The sequence below is a fragment of the Stomoxys calcitrans genome, chromosome 4 (genome assembly GCF_963082655.1).
Source record: "Stomoxys calcitrans chromosome 4, idStoCalc2.1, whole genome shotgun sequence".
Classification (NCBI taxonomy): domain Eukaryota; kingdom Metazoa; phylum Arthropoda; class Insecta; order Diptera; family Muscidae; genus Stomoxys; species Stomoxys calcitrans.
This window is the reverse complement of record NC_081555.1, coordinates 36,351,054-36,371,284: the sequence shown is the minus strand read 5'-3', so window position 1 is coordinate 36,371,284 and position 20,231 is coordinate 36,351,054. Positions and strand designations below refer to the sequence as shown.

The following is a 20,231-nucleotide window of genomic DNA, read 5'->3' as shown; positions in this document are numbered from 1 at the left end:
TGGGAGTAATACTAGATCACTTTGTGCAAAATTTCAGCGAAATCGTATGAAAAATGAGGCTTCCAGGAGCTAAAGAAGTCAAATCGGGAGATCGGTATATATGGGAGCTATATCCAAATCTGAACAGATATGATCCATTTACAATCCCCATCGACCAACAACGATATTAAGTATCTGTGCAAAATTTCAAGCGGCTAGCTTAACGCCTTCGACTGCTATCTTGATTTCGACAGACGGACGGACGTGGCTAGTTCGACTCAGAATGTCGAGACCATCAAGAATTTATATACTTTATGGGGTCCTAGATGAATATTTCGATGAGTTATACACGGAATGACCAGATTAGTATACCCCCATCCTATGGTGGTGGGTATAAAAAACTTTCTTTCCAAGTGCCTAAAGTTTAACAGATTGCTTTAAAGCCTTTGGTACAAAGTGACTTTAAAACTTTGAAGCAGTTGCTGGGTATTATTGGGTTGCCCAAAAAGTAATTGCGGATTTTTCATATAGTCGGCGTTGACAAATTTTTTCACAGCTTGTGACTCTGTAATTGCATTCTTTCTTCTGTCAGTTATCAGCTGTTACTTTTAGCTTGCTTTAGAAAAAAGTGTAAAAAAGTATATTTGATTAAAGTTCATTCTAAGTTTTATTAAAAATGCATTTATTTTCTTTTAAAAAATCCGCAATTACTTTTTGGGCAACCCAATACATACACAAATGGTTTTATCCCCATGATTCTCTCCACTGCAATGTAACGACAATATTTGTCCAATTCAGTTGTAATGTTTGCCATTTGCAAAAAAAAAACAAGATTCCAATTAAACAGCTGTTGACGAACATTTATTTATCCTTTCGAGATTGGACCTTAGCTGTTGGCTTTTCTCACCAAATGCCTGCATACACACATTTACATATGGCTGTAGGGGCAACCTACGCAGAAAGCAAAGAAAACATTATTGAATATTTAACAACATCGCATCGCATCGCATCGCATTGATATAATAATGCCAATATTTTGGCTTAACCATGACATAAGCACTATTAATACAACACCACTATGACTATGACTACTCCAACTACAGCAACAAGAAAGACAAGTAATATTTAGTATAACTTGGCCAAAACAAACAAAAAAAAAACACACACACACACCAAGCAAGAATATTGTCGTCCATCGCTGTTGCTTTTGTTATTACAACAATAGCTTTCTATGCTGCCGTCCGACTACTCTGCCTACCCAGCAGAAGATGGTGATAGTGATGTTGATGATGCCTTTTTTTTTGTTTTGTACCTTGGCCAAAACCCAAATTCAAGTGTGCGTTGCCCTAATTTGGCAGAATGGCCAAATAATTTAATGTGTTGGCCAACCAAGAAAAAACCGTAAAGCAGAGGAGAAACACTTGTCTCTGTATTTCAAACTTTCGTTTTCTTTTTTAGTTCTCGTTATTTGTTTCTTCTTCGAAATTCTTGGTAATGATTGTTTTTGCTTTGCGTCGTTAATATTGCCCCAAATGACTAGATTAGTTAAGTAAAGTACGATAATGGGACGGAACCAAACTCAGCATATAGTAATAATTGGACTAATTTTGAATAAATATTTCGTCATTTTGATTTGGCCAAACAGTGACCCAATTAGCAGACATTGCAATACAGGTTTTGGTATTATAATTGGATTGTTGTATCATTTTAAGCTTAACCCATTATGGAACAACGATGTACTCATATGCATATTGAGATTTTTGGGTTTTAGCCAAAATTTATTGGGTTGCCCAAAAAGTAATTGCGGATTTTTTAAAAGAAAGTAAAAACATTTTTAATAAAACTTAGAATGAACTTTAATCAAATATACTTTTTTTTTACACTTTCTTTCTAAAGCAAGCTAAAAGTAACAGCTGATAACTGACAGAAGAAAGAATGCAATTACAGAGTCACAAGCTGTGAAAAAATTTGTCAACGCCGACTATATGAAAAATCCGCAATTACTTTTTGGGCAACCCAATATTAACGGAAAATTGCATAATTGAAGTGTCAAGCCAAATGATTCCACTTAATTCAACAACGTTGGGCCCATAGGTTTGTAGAAGAAGACACCATCAACTCCCAATTAAAAACAAGTAAGAGCGTGCGTCCTCCACCATGGATCGCACTAGTCGAGTTCTATACGCGGTATCTCTTTTTAGGCAAACAAAGAATATTAAATAAGAACTGTTATGCTATTGGAGATATATCAAATTATAGTCCGATTCGGACCATCAATGAATGCTGAACATTGTAGAAGTCATTGTGTAATATTTCAGTTCATTCGGATAAGAAATGCGCCTTGTAGGGGCTCAAGAAGCAAAATCGGGAGATCGGTTTATATGGGAGCCGAATCAAGTTATTGATCGATTCAGATCATATTAGACACGTGTGTTGAAGGTCATGAGAGAAGCCGTTGTTCAAAATTTCTTCCAAATCGGATGAGAATTGCGCCCTCTAGAGGCTCAAGAAATCGAGATCCCAGATCGGTTTATATGGCAGCGATATCAGGTTATTTACCGATTTGCGCCATACTTATCACAGTTATTGAAAGTCATAAGAAAACACCTAATGCAAAATTTCAGCCAAATCGGATGAGAATTGCACGTTCTATTGGGTCAAGAAGTCAAGATCCAAAATCGGTTTATATGACAGCTATACCAGATTATGAGCCGATTTGAATTGTGATACCAAAACACTACGGGCAAAATTTCAGTCAAATCGGAGGAGAATTGCGTCCTCTAGAATCTCAAGAAGTCAAGATCCAATATCGGTTTATATGGCAGCTATGTCAAAACATGGACCGATTTGGCACATTTACAATCCCAAATGACCTACACTAGAAAAAAATATGTTTGCAAAATTTCAAGCGCCTAGCTTTACTCGTTCGAATGTTAACGCGCTTTCGACGGACCGACGGATGGACAGACGGACATGGCTAGATCGACTTAATATATCTTTACGATCAAGAATATATACTTTTTGAGGTCTTAGACGAATATTTCGAGGTGTTACAAACAAAATATTGAAATTAGTATACCCCCACCCTTTGATGGAGGGTATAAAAATAAAGACATACCTCTAAACATACTGAAGTATGGAAAATAATAATTTTTGCTATATATTTTTCTTATCATTGGATTTCTATGGAGATGTTGTCTTTGTTTTGTCTGCCAGTATGCATATAGAATTCACTAGTTTAGTTTATCATCTATATATTGGGTTGCCCAAAAAGTAATTGCGGATTTTTCATATAGTCGGCGTTGACAAATTTTTTCACAGCTTGTGACTCTGTAATTGCATTCTTTCTTCTGTCAGTTATCAGCTGTTACTTTTAGCTTGCTTTAGAAAAAAAGTGTAAAAAAAGTATATTTGATTAAAGTTCATTCTAAGTTTTATTAAAAATGAATTTATTTTCTTTTAAAAAATCCGCAATTACTTTTTGGGCAACCCAATACTTGGAATACCTTAAGGTCAAGCACATATTGAGACAAATTGTTATACCTTACACCACTACTGGGGAACAGAATATTATAACTTAGTGCATTTGTTTGTAACACCCGAAAGGAAGAGAGATAGATAGCTATGTCCTTCTCTCTGTCCGTTTGTCCATGTTGATTTGTGTACAAAGTACAGGTCGCAGTTTTCATCCGATCGTCTTAAAATTTGATACATCATCATGTTTTTCGGCCTAGAGACGAAGCCTATTGAAATTGGAAAAAAATCGGTTCCGATTTGGATATAGCTCCCATATATATGTTCGTCCAATTTGAAGTAATAATGCAATGAAATTTGGCGGGAAGGATTTTCTTATGACTCTCGACATTATTTCATAGAAATGGGTTCAGTTTAAGATATAAATAGCTCTCATATTTATATATCACCGGATGCTAACTTCTGGAGTCACAGCAAGCGCATTTATTGACCAATAATGGCAAAATTTTGCACAACGCTTTCCTCGACGACTGCCACAATATTGCAAATTGTTCAGATTTAGGTATTTCTCAAAATCGGACGAACATATATATAAAGAGCTATATATATATGTTCGTCCGATTTTGAGAAATATTGCAATAAAGCACTCATTTGTTAACCGATTCTCTCGAAATTTTGCAAAAAAGATTTTCTTATGATTCTCTGAATTTCATAGAAATCGGTCCAGATTTAGATATAGCTGTCATATAACCCGATTTTCACTTCTAGGATCACTTCAAGCGTATTATTGACCAATATTGCCAAAATTGTGCACAACTCTTTCCTCAATGCCTACCACAATATCTAAGAAGTTTGGTCAAAATCAGTTCAGAAAAAGATATAGCTCCCATATTTTTGGTTGTCAGATTTTGGCTAATTTGCTATAACAATGTTGTCACTTATCATCCGTATTTATACAGCTTAAACATATTTGATCGAAATTTGATACGGATTGTTTAATAACCCATCTGAAAACATCCGGCGGGGTCCATCAAAATTGGTTCAGAATTAGATATAGCTCGCTATAGCGTAGGTTCCTTTGCCTTTCCTTACTGGTTTTTACATAAATTCAAAGAAAACCAAGTAGAAAGGCGTTAAGTTCGGCCGGCCCGAACTTTGGATACCCACCACCTCGGGTATATATGTAAACCCCATTTCATCTAAATCCTGTGAAAAAAGGCATAATTAATGCCCCCATAGCAGCTATATCGAAATATGGTCCGATTTGGACCCAATTCCGCACCGACTTTGAATAAGTACAAGTCATTCTTTAATTTTGTAGAACAAAATATTGTTCTTTTTGGTAGCCATATCCAAATATAGACCGATCTGAACTATATACGTCACGAATGTCGAAAAGCCCAACGGATTATAAATGTTAAAAGGCACAGGCACAGGGGCCAAGGCTTTAAATCGAACGATCGGTCTATATGGCAGCTATATCCAAATCTGAACCGATCTTGGTCAAATTGAAGTCTGATGTCGAATGGCCTTACATAACTCACTATTCGGCAAAATCGGACAATAAATGGGTCTTTTATGGGCCCAAAACCTTAAATTGAGAGATCGGTTTATATGACAGCTATATCCAAATCTTTGCCTATCTAAACCAAATTGCAGAAATATGTCGAGAGGCCTAACACAACTCACTGTCCCAAACTTCAGCGAAATCGGACAATAAATGTGCCTTTTATGGGCCCAAAACCATAAATCGAGAGTTTGGTCTATATGGCAGCCATATCCAAATCTGAACCGATCGAGGCTAAATTATAGAAGGATGTTAAGGGGCCTAACACAACTCACGGACCCGATTTGGACCGAACAGAGCACCACATGCAAGTCATACTAGAACACCATGTGCAAAATTTCAGCCAAATCGGAATAAAATTGCACCTTTTAAGGGCTCAAGAAGTCAAATCGGGAGATAGGTTTATATGGGAGCTATATCAGGCTATAGACCGATTTGAACCGTACTTGGCACAGTTATTGGATGTCATTAAAGAACACTACGTGTAAAATTGTGTCTTTCAATGGCTTAAGAAGTCAAATCGGGAGATCGGTTTATATGGGAACTATTCAAGGTTATAGACCGACTTAGACCGTACCTGCCAAGTTTGTTAGAAGTCATAACAGAACATTACATGTAAAATTTCAGCCGAATCGGACACAAATTGCGTCTTCCAGGAGCTCAAGAAATCAAATCGGAAGATCGGTTTATATCAGAGCTATATCCAAATCTGAACCGATATGGCCCATTTGCAATCCCCATCGTGATTTCGACAGACATACGGACGGACATGGCTATATCGAATCAGAATGTCGAGACGATCCAGAATATACACACTTTATGGGATCTCAGATCTCTATTTCGGTGTTACAAACGGAGTGACTATTTTAGTATACCCCTATCCTATGATGGAACGGAATGACTAGATAAGTATAATATTGCCCATGAATGTTCATGGGCACTAAGGAACGGAGAGAAACTTCTCACATATCAATGAGTGCAGTCCGATTCAAGTTTAAGCTCAATGTTAAGGGGCCACCTTTTTATAGCAGAGTCCGAACGGCGTGCCGCAAACTTCTCTCTTTGGAGAGAAGTTTTACATGGCATAGTACCTCGCAAATGTCGCCAGCATAAGGTGGGGAAAACCACCGCTGAAAATTTTTATACCCTCCACCATAAGATGGGGGGTATACTAATTTCGTCATTCTGATTGTAACTACTCGAAATATTCGTCTGAGACCCCATAAAGTATATATATTCTTGATCGTCGTGAAATTTTATGTCGATCTAGCCATGTCCGTCCGTCTGTCCGTCCGTCCGTCTGTCTGTCGAAAGCACGCTAACTTCCGAAGGAGTTAAGCTAGCCGCTTGAAATTTTGCACAAATACTTCTTATTAGTGTAGGTCGGTTGGTATTGTAAATGGGCCATATCGGTCCATGTTTTGATATAGCTGGCATATAAACCGATCTTGGGTCTTGACTTCTTGAGCCTCTAGAGTGCGCAATTCTTATCCGATTGGAATGAAATTTTGTACGACGTTTCTTTTTATAATATCCAACAACTGTGCGAAGTATGGTTCAAATCGGTCCATAACCTGATATAGCTGCCATATAAACCGATCTTGGGTCTTGACTTCTTGAGCCTCTAGAGGGCGCAATTCTTATCCGATTGGAATGAAATTTTGTACGACGTTTTTTTTATAATATCCAACAACTGTGCGAAGTATGGTTCAAATCGGTCCATAACCTGATATAGCTGCCATATACACCGATCTGGGGTTTTGACTTCTTGAGCCTCTAGAGTGCGCAATTCTTATCCGATTGGAATGAATTTTGGCACGTAGTATTTTGTTATGATATCCAACAACTGTGCCAAATATGGTTTAAATCGGTTCATAACCTGATATAGCTGCCATATAAACAGATCTGGGATCTTGACTTCTTGAGCCTCTAGAGGTCGCAATTATTATCCGATTTGCCTGAAATTTTGTACGACGGATTCTCTCATGACCATTAACATACGTGTTTATTATGGTCTAAATCGGTCTATAGCCTGATACAGCTCAAGTATAAATCGATCTCTCTATTTTACTTCTAGAGCTCCCAAAGTTCGCAATTCTTATTCGAATTGGCTGACATTTTACACAGGTCTCCAACATATAATTTAATTGTGGTCCAAACCGGACCATATCTTGATATCGCTCTAATAGCAGAGGAAATCTTTTCTCATATCCTTTTTTTGCCTAAGAAGAGATGCCGGGAAAAGAACTCGACAAATGCGATCCATGGTGGAGGGTATATAAGATTCGGCCCGGCCGAACTTAGCACGCTTTTACTTGTTTTCTGATGGTCTCACCAGGATTCGAACTCAGGCGTTCAGCGTCATAGGTGGACACGCTAACCTCTGCGCTAAAGTGGCCTCATATGGTGGTGTGTATAAAAATGTTCAGCCTGATAAAATAAAGACACATATATTCGTATTTATTTGTAGGGAAAACTCGCTTAAACCATATTCGTATCTCATGGCATTCAAGAAGCGAAATTATTAAATCAAAATGCAATTTTCTATTAAAAAAACTCTTGTCTATTTTCAATGTCTTCCTCATTTTGTTCACATTTTCTTGTCTTTTCATCTGCTGACATTTAGATTGAACTGGAGAAACTCAATACTGCAACGGACAATATCAACAAGTACGAAGTGGAACTTGATGTAAGTACAACAGACATCCGGCGATGGCAATACTGTGTCTATGCCACATAGAAATTCAATTTAAAAGCTTCAAGAAAAAAGAGCGTTAAAAAAAAATGGAAGCAGAAAAAAACGACAAAAATGATGATAATGAAATTACATTTCTTTGCATGACTTTCTCGACAAATGCAGGAAGCAAAATGTGAATTTAAACGAATTTTGGCTGAAAGTGTGGTGAGGATAAAACAGTCTGCGCACAAATTGGGTAATTCCATAGAAGCGGCAAAGCCTTACTATGAGTCTCGCATATATGCCGCACAGGTGAGTGATGAGTAGGAGGCATGGTGGAGATGGAGGTTTTTTAAGGTATATACACTCAGCAACAGCTCGAAATACAGTGAGGGTAAAAAAAAAGTTTATATAATTTAACATCATGTATTGATGTTTATAGGAAAATTATTCTTAAATTTATTTAAAAAATCAATGCCAAATGTTTTTTCATAGATTTTCTATTTTTCCCATAATTTTCTAATTATATTGGGTTGCCCAAAAAGTAATTGCGGATTTTTCAGCTTGTGACTCTGTAATTGCATTCTTTCTTCTGTCAGTTATCAGCTGCTACTTTTAGCTTGCTTTAGAAAAAAAGTGTAAAAAAAGTATATTTGAGTGAAGTTCATTCTAAGTTCTATTAAAAATGCATTTACTTTCTTTTTAAAAATCCGCAATTAATTTTTGGGCAACCCAATGTTTACTTTTTTTTTTGACACTCACTGTATATACTCTACACTCCCACTCAATACCTCGGTATAATAGAGTTTACCACCTCCACCAGCTGTGCTAATTTTAAATTGTGGCTTTCCATTAAAAAAAACAACATCAACTTTTTCTCCTCTTTCCCGCTCCCCACCCCTCCCCCCCACTCAACCGTTGGTGCGACAATTATTCATACTCCTGTGGCTTTACAGCTAGCCAAAGAAACCCAAACGGCAGCCTCAAATTACGAAAAGGCCAAATCCATACATGCTGCGGCCAAAGAGATGGTCTACCTTGCAGAGCAGGGTCTAGGCGAGAAGTCAACATTGGATACAGCCTGCCAGGAGATGTTAAGTCATGCTGCCAGTGAGTATATTTTTTTATCATCATCACCAGCAACAATATGCTGCCCACATTTATTGATGATGGTAAATTTTCTCATGTCCCACTGCCTGCCCTGCTCCCCGTACGTGTACGTGCGTCTCCATGTCACTTTAAATTGTGTGCTGCCACATTATGACATTCCTTGGGATATAGGCAAAGTTAATCAATCGCAACTGGAGGTTACCGATGCTCGTAATTCATTGAAAATGTGTCAATTGAAGCTGGAAGTGGCTAATAATCGTGTTGGTAAATTACAAGGACAATTACGACAGGCCATAAAGGCATCCAGGTGAGTGTTAACGAGCTACTGCAATTCTAATAATCATAAAAAATAATCATAGGAATTCAATAAGCATTGCCTCAATTAGTCGAGTCGAGTGATTGATCTACTTCGCAGCAGAAGAAGGACAAGTAATTTTAATACCCACCACCATAGTATGGGGGTATACTAATCTAGTCATTCCGTTTGTAACATCTCGAAAAATTCGTCGAAGACCCCATAATATACCCCATATATATATGCTTGATCGGCTCGTCATTTTGAATGAATCTAGCCATGTCGGTCCGTCCGTCTGTTGATAACGGTCGAATGCGTATAGCTAGCCACTGGAAAATTTTCACAGATACTTAATAATGGTGAAGGTCGTTGGCGATTGCAAATGGGCCATATCAATTCAGATTTGGATATAGGTCCCATATAAACCGATCTCCCTTGAGCCCATGGAAGTCACAATTTTTGTCCGATTCGGCTAAAATTTTGCACGCAGTGTTCTGTTATAACTTCTAACAACCGCGCCAAGTACAGTCTAAATAGGTCTATCACCCATATGAACCGATTCCCGATTTGAATTCTTGAGCCCCTGGAAGCTCCGATTTAAGTGAAATTTATATGTGGTGTTCCGTTATGACTTCCAACAACTGTACCAAGTACGGTCCAAATCGGTGTTTAACCTGATATAGCTCCCACATAAATCGATCTCCCGATTTGACTTCTTGAGATCCTGGAAACCTCAAATTTCATCAGATTTGGCTGAAATTTTGCATATAGTGTTCTGTTATGGCTCTTAACAACTGTGTCAAGTACGGTCCGAATCGGTTTATAACCTGATATAGCTCCCATACAAACCGATCTCCCCATTTGACTTCTTGAGTCCCTGGAAGCCTCAACTTTCATCCGAATTGGCTGAAATTTTGCACAAGGTGTTCTGCTATGGCTTACACCGACTGTGTTAAATACGGTCCAAATCGATCTATAAGCTAATATAGCTCCCATATAAACCGATCTCTAGATTTGACTTCTTGAGTCCCTGGAACCCTCACCTTTTATCCGATTTGGCTAAAATTTTGCACATGGTGTTCTGCTATCATTTCCAACAACTGTACCATGTACCTTCCAAATCGGTCAAGAACCTGATTTAGCTCCCATGTAAACCGATCTCCTAAATTGACTTTTTGAGCTCCTGGAAGCCGCAATTATCATCCTTTATGGCTGAAATTTTCTATAACCAGATCTTCACTACATTATGTTTAGAATAGCACAGTCTGCGCCGAATCCGATAAGCTTCCGGAGTAAGTTGCAACCAAATGGACAAAATTCGGAAGACTATTCAGAAGAAGACTTGGGCAAGATAATTTAGATTGTCCAAGCATAGAAGACATTGAAGAAAATGTCAACAGAATTACGACTGCACTGGTGGGGTTTTTCGAAGATAGTTGTCCTCTTCGAGAAAGGAAATCAGCCTAAGAAAAACTCTGGATGACCGGGAAGATTCGCAATATTGGGAAAGAGATCCGCAGACATTTTAACAGAGCGCGTCGTAAAAAAGCGGAAGTTAATGGGATGTATATTTCACACGGCTCAAGGAATACAATAAGATTACCAGAGCGGTAAAACGTGCCTTCTGGAAGCTTTTCTGCGAACAAGTCGAGAGCGTTAAAAACGCCGCCATGATAAAAAATGTTCTCTTAAAAACCCATGTCCAAACTGAAACATTAGTAGACGACATGGGAGTGAGAGCAAAAACATCATAGGTCATATTGAGGCATTAGAAGAAAACCCATTTTCCACAGAATGCCATGGGACACAAGGAGAAACCGGAATCTTGGAATAATGATGTTGATCGAAGGTTTATAATTACGGAATTTATGGTAAAGGAATCCTTGAGAAACTTCAAAGTTTTGTAAGTCAGCTATAAAGTTTTAAGTCACCCGGGCCTGATGGAATATTTCCGGCGTTACCACAAAAGGAGGCAGTCTATGTGGATCCCCAACTGGTCAATATTTTCATAGCGTGCCTATGACTTGCATAGGCACGTAGTCCCCGTAGCGCAGAGGTTAGCATGTTCGCCTATGACGCTGAATGCCTGGATTCGAGAGTTTTCCCCTCCTAATTCTGGCAACATTTGTGAGGTACTATGCCATGTAAAACTTCTCCCCAAAGAGGTGTCGCACTGCGGCACGCCGCTTGGACTCGGCTATAAAAAGGAGGCCCCTAATCATTGAGCTAAAACTTGAATCGGACTGCACTCGTTTAAACACTGGCGGTATGCATTGACCTTGAGGGGACTATTAACAAACCCACTGATCCAATCCTTAGACCAGTATCGGGTGGACCCAGTCCTTAGAGACTGTATAAATCATATGCCAAGAAACAGGTGGATTAATTGCTGGCCCCATGACATAAATATAAAGGAAAAAGTGGCACAAGGCACGCCACAGGGGGGCATTTTATCGCCACTCCTATGGATGACCACCTTAAGTGACCTATTTCGGATGCTGACTGAGGAGGGATTTGAACCTTTACAGACGATGTTATAATACTTCCTAGAGGTACGGATCCGAACCAGCTATGCAGGGAGGCCGAGGGTTTTGCATATGGCATATAACTGGGCCAGACTCTGAAGTCTCAATGTTAACCCAGAAATGACCGAAATATGCCTGGTCACGAGGAAGACGAAGATGGGTCAATTTAACGCACCACGTTTCCTCAACGAAACAATTTCGATATCTGACAAGGTTAAATACTTAGGTGTGATCTTGGACAGGAAACTGAATTGGAAGTGTCACATTCACACAGATGTCGGGCACTATGTAGACATGCCGTTGGCTTGAAATGGGGCCTGAATCTGAGAATAAACCACTGGCTCTACAGGAGCGTGATTAGACCAATACTTACTTACGCCTCAGTAGTTTGGTGGACTGCTATGGAGAAAAAGTGCAACATAGGGAGCATACAAAAGGTTTAGAGAACATGTTGTCTTGGCATAGAAGGAGGGATGAGGACCAATCCCACTAGGGTACTGGAGACTATTCTAGATATCCGACCTATTGACATACAGATTAAGTGTGAGGCAGCCACTACGGCTATCAGGCTTAAGGCGATGGGAGAATGGATTGAGGATGAGAGCAGCTCATACCATCACGGTATAATCGAGGCGACGATAGGAAACCTGGAAGGAAGAGAAAAGGTTTCATGAGATTAACCTTGAGGTGCGAGGCACTGCTGCCATCGGCTCAGTCTTGGATTGACGGAACCCTAGTATTGCCATCTGGAAGATCATGTTACATGAATGGATCAAAGCTGGGGGAAAGAGTGGGCCTGAGGGTCCACATTGAGAACCCAGGAAGTGAGATCTGTTTTAGACTGCCTGACCATAATATGGTCCTGCATGCGGAGATCCGGGCAATCATGGAAGAAAGCTCATACCATCGGGGTATAATCGAGGCGACTATAGGAAACCTGGATGAAAGGGAAGAGGTTTCCAATCGGATACCTGAGATGAATCTTGAGATCGAGTGCGAGGCACTGCTGCCAGCAGTTATACGGATGGATCAAAGCTAGAAAACGGAATGGGCCATGGAGTCTACATTGAGAACCCAGGGACTGAGATCTGTTTTAGACTGCCTGACCATAATACCGTCCTGCAGGCGGGGATCCGGGTGATCAAGGAATGCTTGAAGTGGTGTGATGCTAAAGTGTGGACATCGAGTGTGAACATCTTTACGGACAGTAAAATTGCCCTTAGGACTATAACAACCAGGACGGTAATGTCATGAACAGTCTCGCAGTGTAAGAAGGAGATTATCGCCTTCTCTATGGATGGCAAAATCCGCATCGTTTGGTTACCGGGCCATAACGTCCCTGGGTTCTCAATGTAGACTCCCTGGCCCATTCCGTCCTCTAGCTTTGATCCATCCGTGTAACATGATCTTCCAGATGGCACTACTAGGGTTCCTTCAATCCAAGACTGTGCCGGTGGCAGCAGTACCGCGCACTTTCATGGTCTTAAGACCCTAAATCGGCAGATCGAAATATGGTCCGATCTGGACTATGTTCAGTTGGGATATTGGGTGACCTAGTGCAGGTTAGATTAGATTAGGTTGAGTGCCTCGCTCCTTCTAGGTTTCCTATCGCTGCGTCGATTATACCGCGAAGCCCTTACGAACCGAAATTTTTTCCGATTTGGCGGAAATTTTGCACATAGTGTTCTATTATTTTGGGTTGCCCAAAAAGTAATTGCGGGGTTTTTTAAAAGAAAGTAAATGCATTTTTAATAAAACTTAGAATGAACTTTAATCAAATATACTTTTTTTATACTTTTTTTCTAAAGCAAGCTAAAAGTAACAGCTGATAACTGACAGAAGAAAGAATGCAATTACAGAGTCACAAGCTGTGAAAAAATTTGTCAACGCCGACTGTATGAAAAATCCGCAATTACTTTTTGGGCAACCCAATAACTTTCACTGTGCCAAGTACGGTCCAAATCGGTCAAGAAACTTATATAGCTGCCATATAAACCGATCTCCCGATTTGACTTCTTAAGCCCATACCAGCCGCGTTTTTTAACCGATTTGGCTGAAATTTTGCACATAGTGTTCTGTTATGACTTTCAACAACTATGCCTAGTACGGTCCAAATCGGTCTATAACCAGATAAAGCTTCCATATTTAAGCAGAGTCCATGGTGGTGGGTTCCCCAGATTCGGCCCGGCCGAATTTACCATGAATTTATTTGTGCCAATTTAATATTTTTATTAAATAAATTTTGTGTTCTCATATTTATATTAACATTCTCTTATTTTTTTTGTGTTATACTATTGAATTTGTTTAATTTTTTTTTGTTTTTCCTATTTTAGTTTTAATATTAGAAGAAATTTACTTTTAATTAATTTATTGGCTTGCCAACATGATTTCAATAATTTGTAAGTAAAACAATTATTGTGCCACTTTTCATGTATTTTTATTTAGGAAAAATCCTTAAAATTAACATTCTAAACTGTTTTTCCCCCACAGACCCTACTACGAAACCCGAGCCAACTACAATGGTATACTCAAGGCGCAAAAGGAGAAAATCAACAGTTTGGAAAATAAAGTATCCGAGGCGAAAATGACCTACAATGAGGCACTGAAGAATCTGGAACAAATATCCGAGGAAATACATCGTCAGCGGCAACAGCAGCAACAGAATTTGCTGAACTACGAGTCAATGATCAAGCAGGTGGAAGATACTGCCTCCAATTATACATCGTCCTCGGGCGATATGGGCACTTTCCAGCATTTCTCTTGTGACATCGACACCAACGATGAATACCTGGAGATGCCCGATAAGCTGAGCACCAACTCCAGTCCCATACGCCAAAGACATCAGGATGAACATGAATGCCCGCATCTGCTGCAAGACTTTGAGTCTGTTCTAACGTTTCCCCAGAAAATTGCCGGTGGCATGCACAAATCTGCGAGTACGAGTAACACCAGCGATAACCTTTTTGCCCAAGCTCAATTGCATGGTCCGTACGAGGTGAAATATTGCTCCTCCATTGGCAGTGGACAGAATCTGAATACGGACAACAGCTCCAGCACGGGCAGAGGAGGTGGTGGCAGCAGTAGTGGTGGGGGCGGAGGTGTTGGCGGTCATGGCCTGTCAGCTGAGAATGATGACAATGACATTGAACAATGGACAGAGATACGTCTGTCGCATTCCGAGAGCACAAGTTCCAGTTATTCCAATCAAAGTCTGCTACATGATCATGCAGATGGCGCTGCCGATGATGCTCAATCCCACCACTCATCATCCTCCTCATCGGATGAGCCCAAGCGCAAGGTTACCTGCACTACCATATTCCAGGAGGAGCAGCTAAATCGCAAGCAATCCCTCACCCAATGGCTATCACGTTCCAATAGCCTAAAAGTGGGAGGGCGTCGCCAATCATTGGATCTTCTCATCGATGCCAGCGACAAGGTGAAGGATGTTTTCTCCTTTGGCTTTCAAAGGGTGGGTCGTTCGCTGGAGCGGCGCAACAGTGAGTCTGAGATGAACAGCGAAAGTGGGCCCAATGGCAGCAACAGCACAGCCAGTGGTGGCGGCGGCGGCGGCGGCGGCCCCTCCTTGGGTGGGGGAAGCCATACATCCTCCACATCCAATACCACCACCTCGGCCGGTGACTTCTTTCTCTTCTCCAGGTCAGTAGAAGAAGACCCATCAGCAACCGAGCATGATTTAAGTCGTAACTGCACTCTCACAAATACTAGCATTGGTTCCACAACCACTACTACAACTACTACTACTACTACTAATACAAATAATCATACTAATAACAATTGCAATTATCAAAAACTCAGTAACCATAGAGCTTTGCACAAAAAGACTGGACTATTTGGCGCTTTACAAAATCACTTCACCCGACTCAAATAGTCATACAAAAATTTTTAATTAACAATGAAAACCGAACAGCCAGCACCACTTCTTTTGCCATGCCTTACAAAATTATCCTACTTTTTCTCTCTATTTATTATATACAATATATACAAGAAAATATGACAACAACCAAAAAGAACATCATACAACAACAATTCGAACACTCTCAGATCAACAACTCGATTTCATACCACCACTTTTAGAAATTTTAAACTTTTTTCCAAACAAAAATTTTCAATTCCCAACAGTCAGACAGATTCAAATTCGATTCAAATAATTTTTTCCCGCTCTGAATGTACTTCTTATTTTTTCCAGAGGCAAGTACTACTGATTGGCTTTTTTGTAGATGTAGTTGTTTTGTTTTCTCTCTTTCTCTCTCTCTCTCTCTCTATCTTTTCTCCCCCTTCTCTTTTAACCCATTTCGGGATCCATTTTAGTTTTCTTTTTCAAAATTTCTTAATACCTAAAATTTTTACCATCCATTAAGGAAAAATTATTATTAATTATATTAAGGCTATATAACAAACTTTGTAATTATGTTCTTTGTATACTCAGCATGTTTAACAACAACATTAGTATTTGTTTGTTCCAACAAAAATTTTAATTGATAAATTTTTTTTTATAATTCTTATGTTAACTGCTAACGTCTTTTGCATGAACGCCGTCATATGGCGGGTTTTTATAGGTAAAAATATATATTAGTATATGGGAAAGGTTTCATTTTAAATATGATTTAAAATGATATCAGCAAACTCATTTTTTCTGGGTGTGTAAAGAAAAAGTACATACAAGCGTGCTAAGTTCGGCCGGGCCGAATCTTATATACCCTCAACACCATGGATCGCATTTGTCGAGTTCTTTTCCCGGCATCTCTTCTTAGGCAAAAAAAAAGGATAAAAGAAAAGATTTGCTCCGCTATAAGAGCGATATCAAGATATGGTCCGGTTCGGACCACAATTAAATTATATGCTGGAGACCTGTGTAAAATGTCAGCCAATTCGAATAAGAATTGCGACCTTTGGGAGCTCAAGAAGTAAAATAGAAAGATCGATTTATACTGGAGCTGTATCAGGCTATAGACCGATTCAGACCATAATAAACACGTATGTTGATGGTCATGAGAAGATTTGTCGTACAAAATTTCAGACAAATCGGATAATAATTTCGACCTCTAGAGGCTCAAGAAGTCAAGATCCCAAGATCGGTTTATATGGCAGCTATATCAGGTTATATACCGATTTGAACCATACTTGGCACAGTTGTTGAATATCATAACAAAACACGTCGTGCAAAATTTCTTTCCAATCGGATTAGAATTGCGCCCTCTAGAGGCTCAAGAAGTCTAGACCCAAGATCGGTTTATATGGCAGCTATATCAGGTTATGGACCGATTTAAACCGTACTTGGCACAGTTGGTGGATATCATAACAAAACACGTCGTGCAAAATTTTATTCTAATCGGATAAGAATTGCGCCCTCTAGAGGCTCAAGAAGTCAAGACCCAAGATCGGTTTATATGGTAGCCATATCAGGTTATGGACCGATTTGAACCTAACTTATCACAGTTGTTGGATATCATAACAAAACACGTTGTGCAAAATTTCATTCCAATCGGATAAGAATTGCGCCCTCTAGAGGCTCTAGAAGTCAAAATCTCAGGATCGGTTTATATGGCAGCTATATCAGGTAATGGACCATACCACGCACAGCTGTTCGATATCATAACAAAACATGTTGTGTAAAATTTCTTTCCAATCGGATTAGAATTGCGCCCTCTAGAGGCTCAAGAAGTCTAGACCCAAGATCGGTTTATATGGCAGCTATATCAGGTTATGGACCGATTTAAACCGTACTTGGCACAGTTGGTGGATATCATAACAAAACACGTCGTGCAAAATTTCATTCCAATCGGATAAGAATTGCGCCCTCTAAGGGCTCAAGAAGTCAACACCCAAGATCAGTTTATATGGCAGCTATATCAGGTTATGGGCCGATTTGAACCATACTTAGCACAGTTGTTGGATATCATAACAAAACACGTTGTGCAAAATTTCATTCCAATCGGATAAGAATTGCGCCCTCTAGAGGCTCTAGAAGTCAAAATCTCAGGATCGGTTTATATGGCAGCTATATCAGGTAATGGACCATACCACGCACAGTTGTTCGATATCATAACAAAACATGTTGTGTAAAATTTCATTCAAATCGGATAAGAATTGCGCTGTTGTTGGATATCATAACAAATCACGTTGTGCAAAATTTCATTCGAATCGGATAAGAATTGCGCCCTCTAGAAGCTCAAGAAGTCTGACCCAAGATCGGTTTATATGACAGCTATATCAGGCTATGGACCGATTTAAACCATACTTCGCACAGTTTCGATATCATTACAAAACATATACAAAAAAATTAATTAGTGTGGATCTGAACGAGACCTGTATATCTTGATCGTCACTTTCGAAGGCCACCGTAGCGCAGAGGTTAGCATGTCCGCCTATGACGCTGAAAGCCAGGATTCGAATCCTGGCGTGACCATAAAAAAAAAAAAATTTTCAGCTGTGGTTTTCCCCTCCTAATGCTGGCAACATTTGCGAGGTGCTATGCCATGTAAAACTTCTCTCCAAAGAGGTGACGCACTGCGGAACGCCGTTCGGACTCGGCAATAAAAAGGAGGCCCCTTATCATTGAGCTTAAACTTGAATCGGACTGCACTCATTGATATGTGAGAAGTTTGCCCCTGTTCCTTAGTGGAATGTTCATGGGCAAAATTTGCAAATTTGCAATGGAGTTGTGTTAGGCCCTTCGACATCCTTTGCTAATTTGGCTCAGATCGGTTCAGATTTGGATATAGCTGCCATATAGACCGATCCTCCGATTTAGGGTCTTAGGCCCATAAAAGACACATTTATTATCCGATTTTGATGAAATTCGGGACAGTGAGTTGTCTTAGGCCGTTCGAAGTCTTTGATTTGGCCTTCATCGGATCAGATTTGGATATAGCTACCATATAGACCGATCCCTCGATTTAAGATTTTGGGCCAAAAAAGACACATTTATTGTCCGATGTCGTCGAAATTTGGGACAGTGAGTTAAGTTAAGTCCCTTAACATACTTCTGCATTATGGCACGGATCGGTTCAGATTTGGATATAGCTGCCATATAAACCGATCTCTCGGTTATTGGTTTTGGGACCATAAAAAGCGCATTTATTGTCCGACGTCTCCTCAATTTGGGACAGTGAGTTGTGTTAGACCGTTCGACATCCTTCTTCAATTTCACTCAGATCGGTCCAGATTTGGATATAGCTGCCATATAGACCGATCTCTCAATTTAATGTTTTGGGCCCATAAAAGGCCCATTTATTGTCCGATGTTGCCGAAATTTGGGACAGAGAGTTAAGTTAAGCTCCTCCACATATTTCTACAATTTGGTCTAGATCGATCAAGATTTGCATATAGCTGCCATACAGACCGATATCTCTTGGCCCCAAAAAAGGCGCATTTATAATCCAATTGAACAATGACTTGTACTGATTAGTATTTGGTCAAATCGGATCATATTTCGATATAACTGCTATGGGACATAAGGTATGCAACTTTCACCTGATTTTGATGAAAGGTGGTTTACATATATACCCGAGGTGGTGGGTATCTAAAGTTCGGCCCGGCCGAACTTAAAGCCTTTTTACTTGTTTTTAATTAATTTTTTTTCGGTAAGATGGGAGAGGGCGTCTACCCTCTGACACATCCTTTCATTTCTATACAATATGTTCTCGGTGGCCCTACATGCCAGCTTGGTGTTGTTTATATTGGGAGGAGCGGGTCGGTCCAAAATACTATATATGCGAGTCCTTTAATGTCGAGATCTACATGTACGGCAGGACGTGACCCAGATATTTGAATCCTTATATCAGCATAAGTTTCGAATTCTACTGTCATAGACCTTTCGTTTAATTCCTATACTGTCCCCATCGAACTACACATCTTATTGAAGCGCATTATATGTTTGGGCAGGTCCCAAACTCTGTCCCACATGTGTATATCAGATTCATAGTCAACCCTCAGAGACCTTTCAGTTTACACCCATTTTGTTTATTTGTTTGTCTGATCCGTATAGACTCAAAAACGGCTGATCTGATTTTTATGAAATTTTCAAAGACGGTAGAGTTTGAGCACCCGGTGAAAATACTTGGGGGCGACGCCCCTTCCCAAAACCCACCCGAACGGAAGTGTTTACCGATTGCAATAATATGGGTGTCAAATGAAAGGTATTTAAGAGTAGAGATCGAACAGCATTAAAATGACACCCTAAGTCTCGGGGGATACACCAACCCCAAAAACACCTCCCAACTGGACACTTTTACCCCTTTGGCCAATATGGGCAATGAAAGTAATTTAAAAGTAGAGTTTCAGTTGGTGTCTGAAATACAAAGCCCCCAGCAGGACATATTTACCAATTGGGATAGTATGGGACTCAAATTACAGGTATTTCGAAGTTAAATACGAATATGGTATTGAAGATTGGGTCCCAGTACCTAGGAGGCCGAATCAGGCCCAAAACCGCCCAAACAATATGGGACTCAAATTAAAGGTTTTTAAGAGAGTATGAATATGATATTTAAAATTGGGACCAAGTACGTAGGCAGCCGTCCCAAGCCCAAAACCGCGCCAAAAGTAGTTGCCAAAATCAAAAGTTGACCGATCGGTACAATA

General features: G+C 39.8%; 1 protein-coding gene across 2 annotated transcripts in view; it reads left to right on the top strand.

Annotated features, from left to right (window-relative positions):
• LOC106085697 (guanine nucleotide exchange factor rei-2) overlaps positions 1 to 20,231 on the top strand; it is a 39,582-nt gene that overhangs the window by 12,420 nt on the left and 6,931 nt on the right. The window contains exons 2-7 of one of the 2 annotated variants that reach the window (XM_013250058.2): positions 7,647 to 7,709; positions 7,881 to 8,009; positions 8,654 to 8,807; positions 8,979 to 9,114; positions 13,961 to 14,026; positions 14,118 to 15,284. In XM_013250058.2, the coding sequence (XP_013105512.1) occupies positions 7,647 to 7,709; positions 7,881 to 8,009; positions 8,654 to 8,807; positions 8,979 to 9,114; positions 13,961 to 14,026; positions 14,118 to 15,284 (1,715 nt within the window). The remainder of the gene's footprint in view (positions 1 to 7,646; positions 7,710 to 7,880; positions 8,010 to 8,653; positions 8,808 to 8,978; positions 9,115 to 13,960; positions 14,027 to 14,117; positions 15,285 to 20,231) is intronic. The other variant, XM_013250059.2, reaches the window with a different exon arrangement.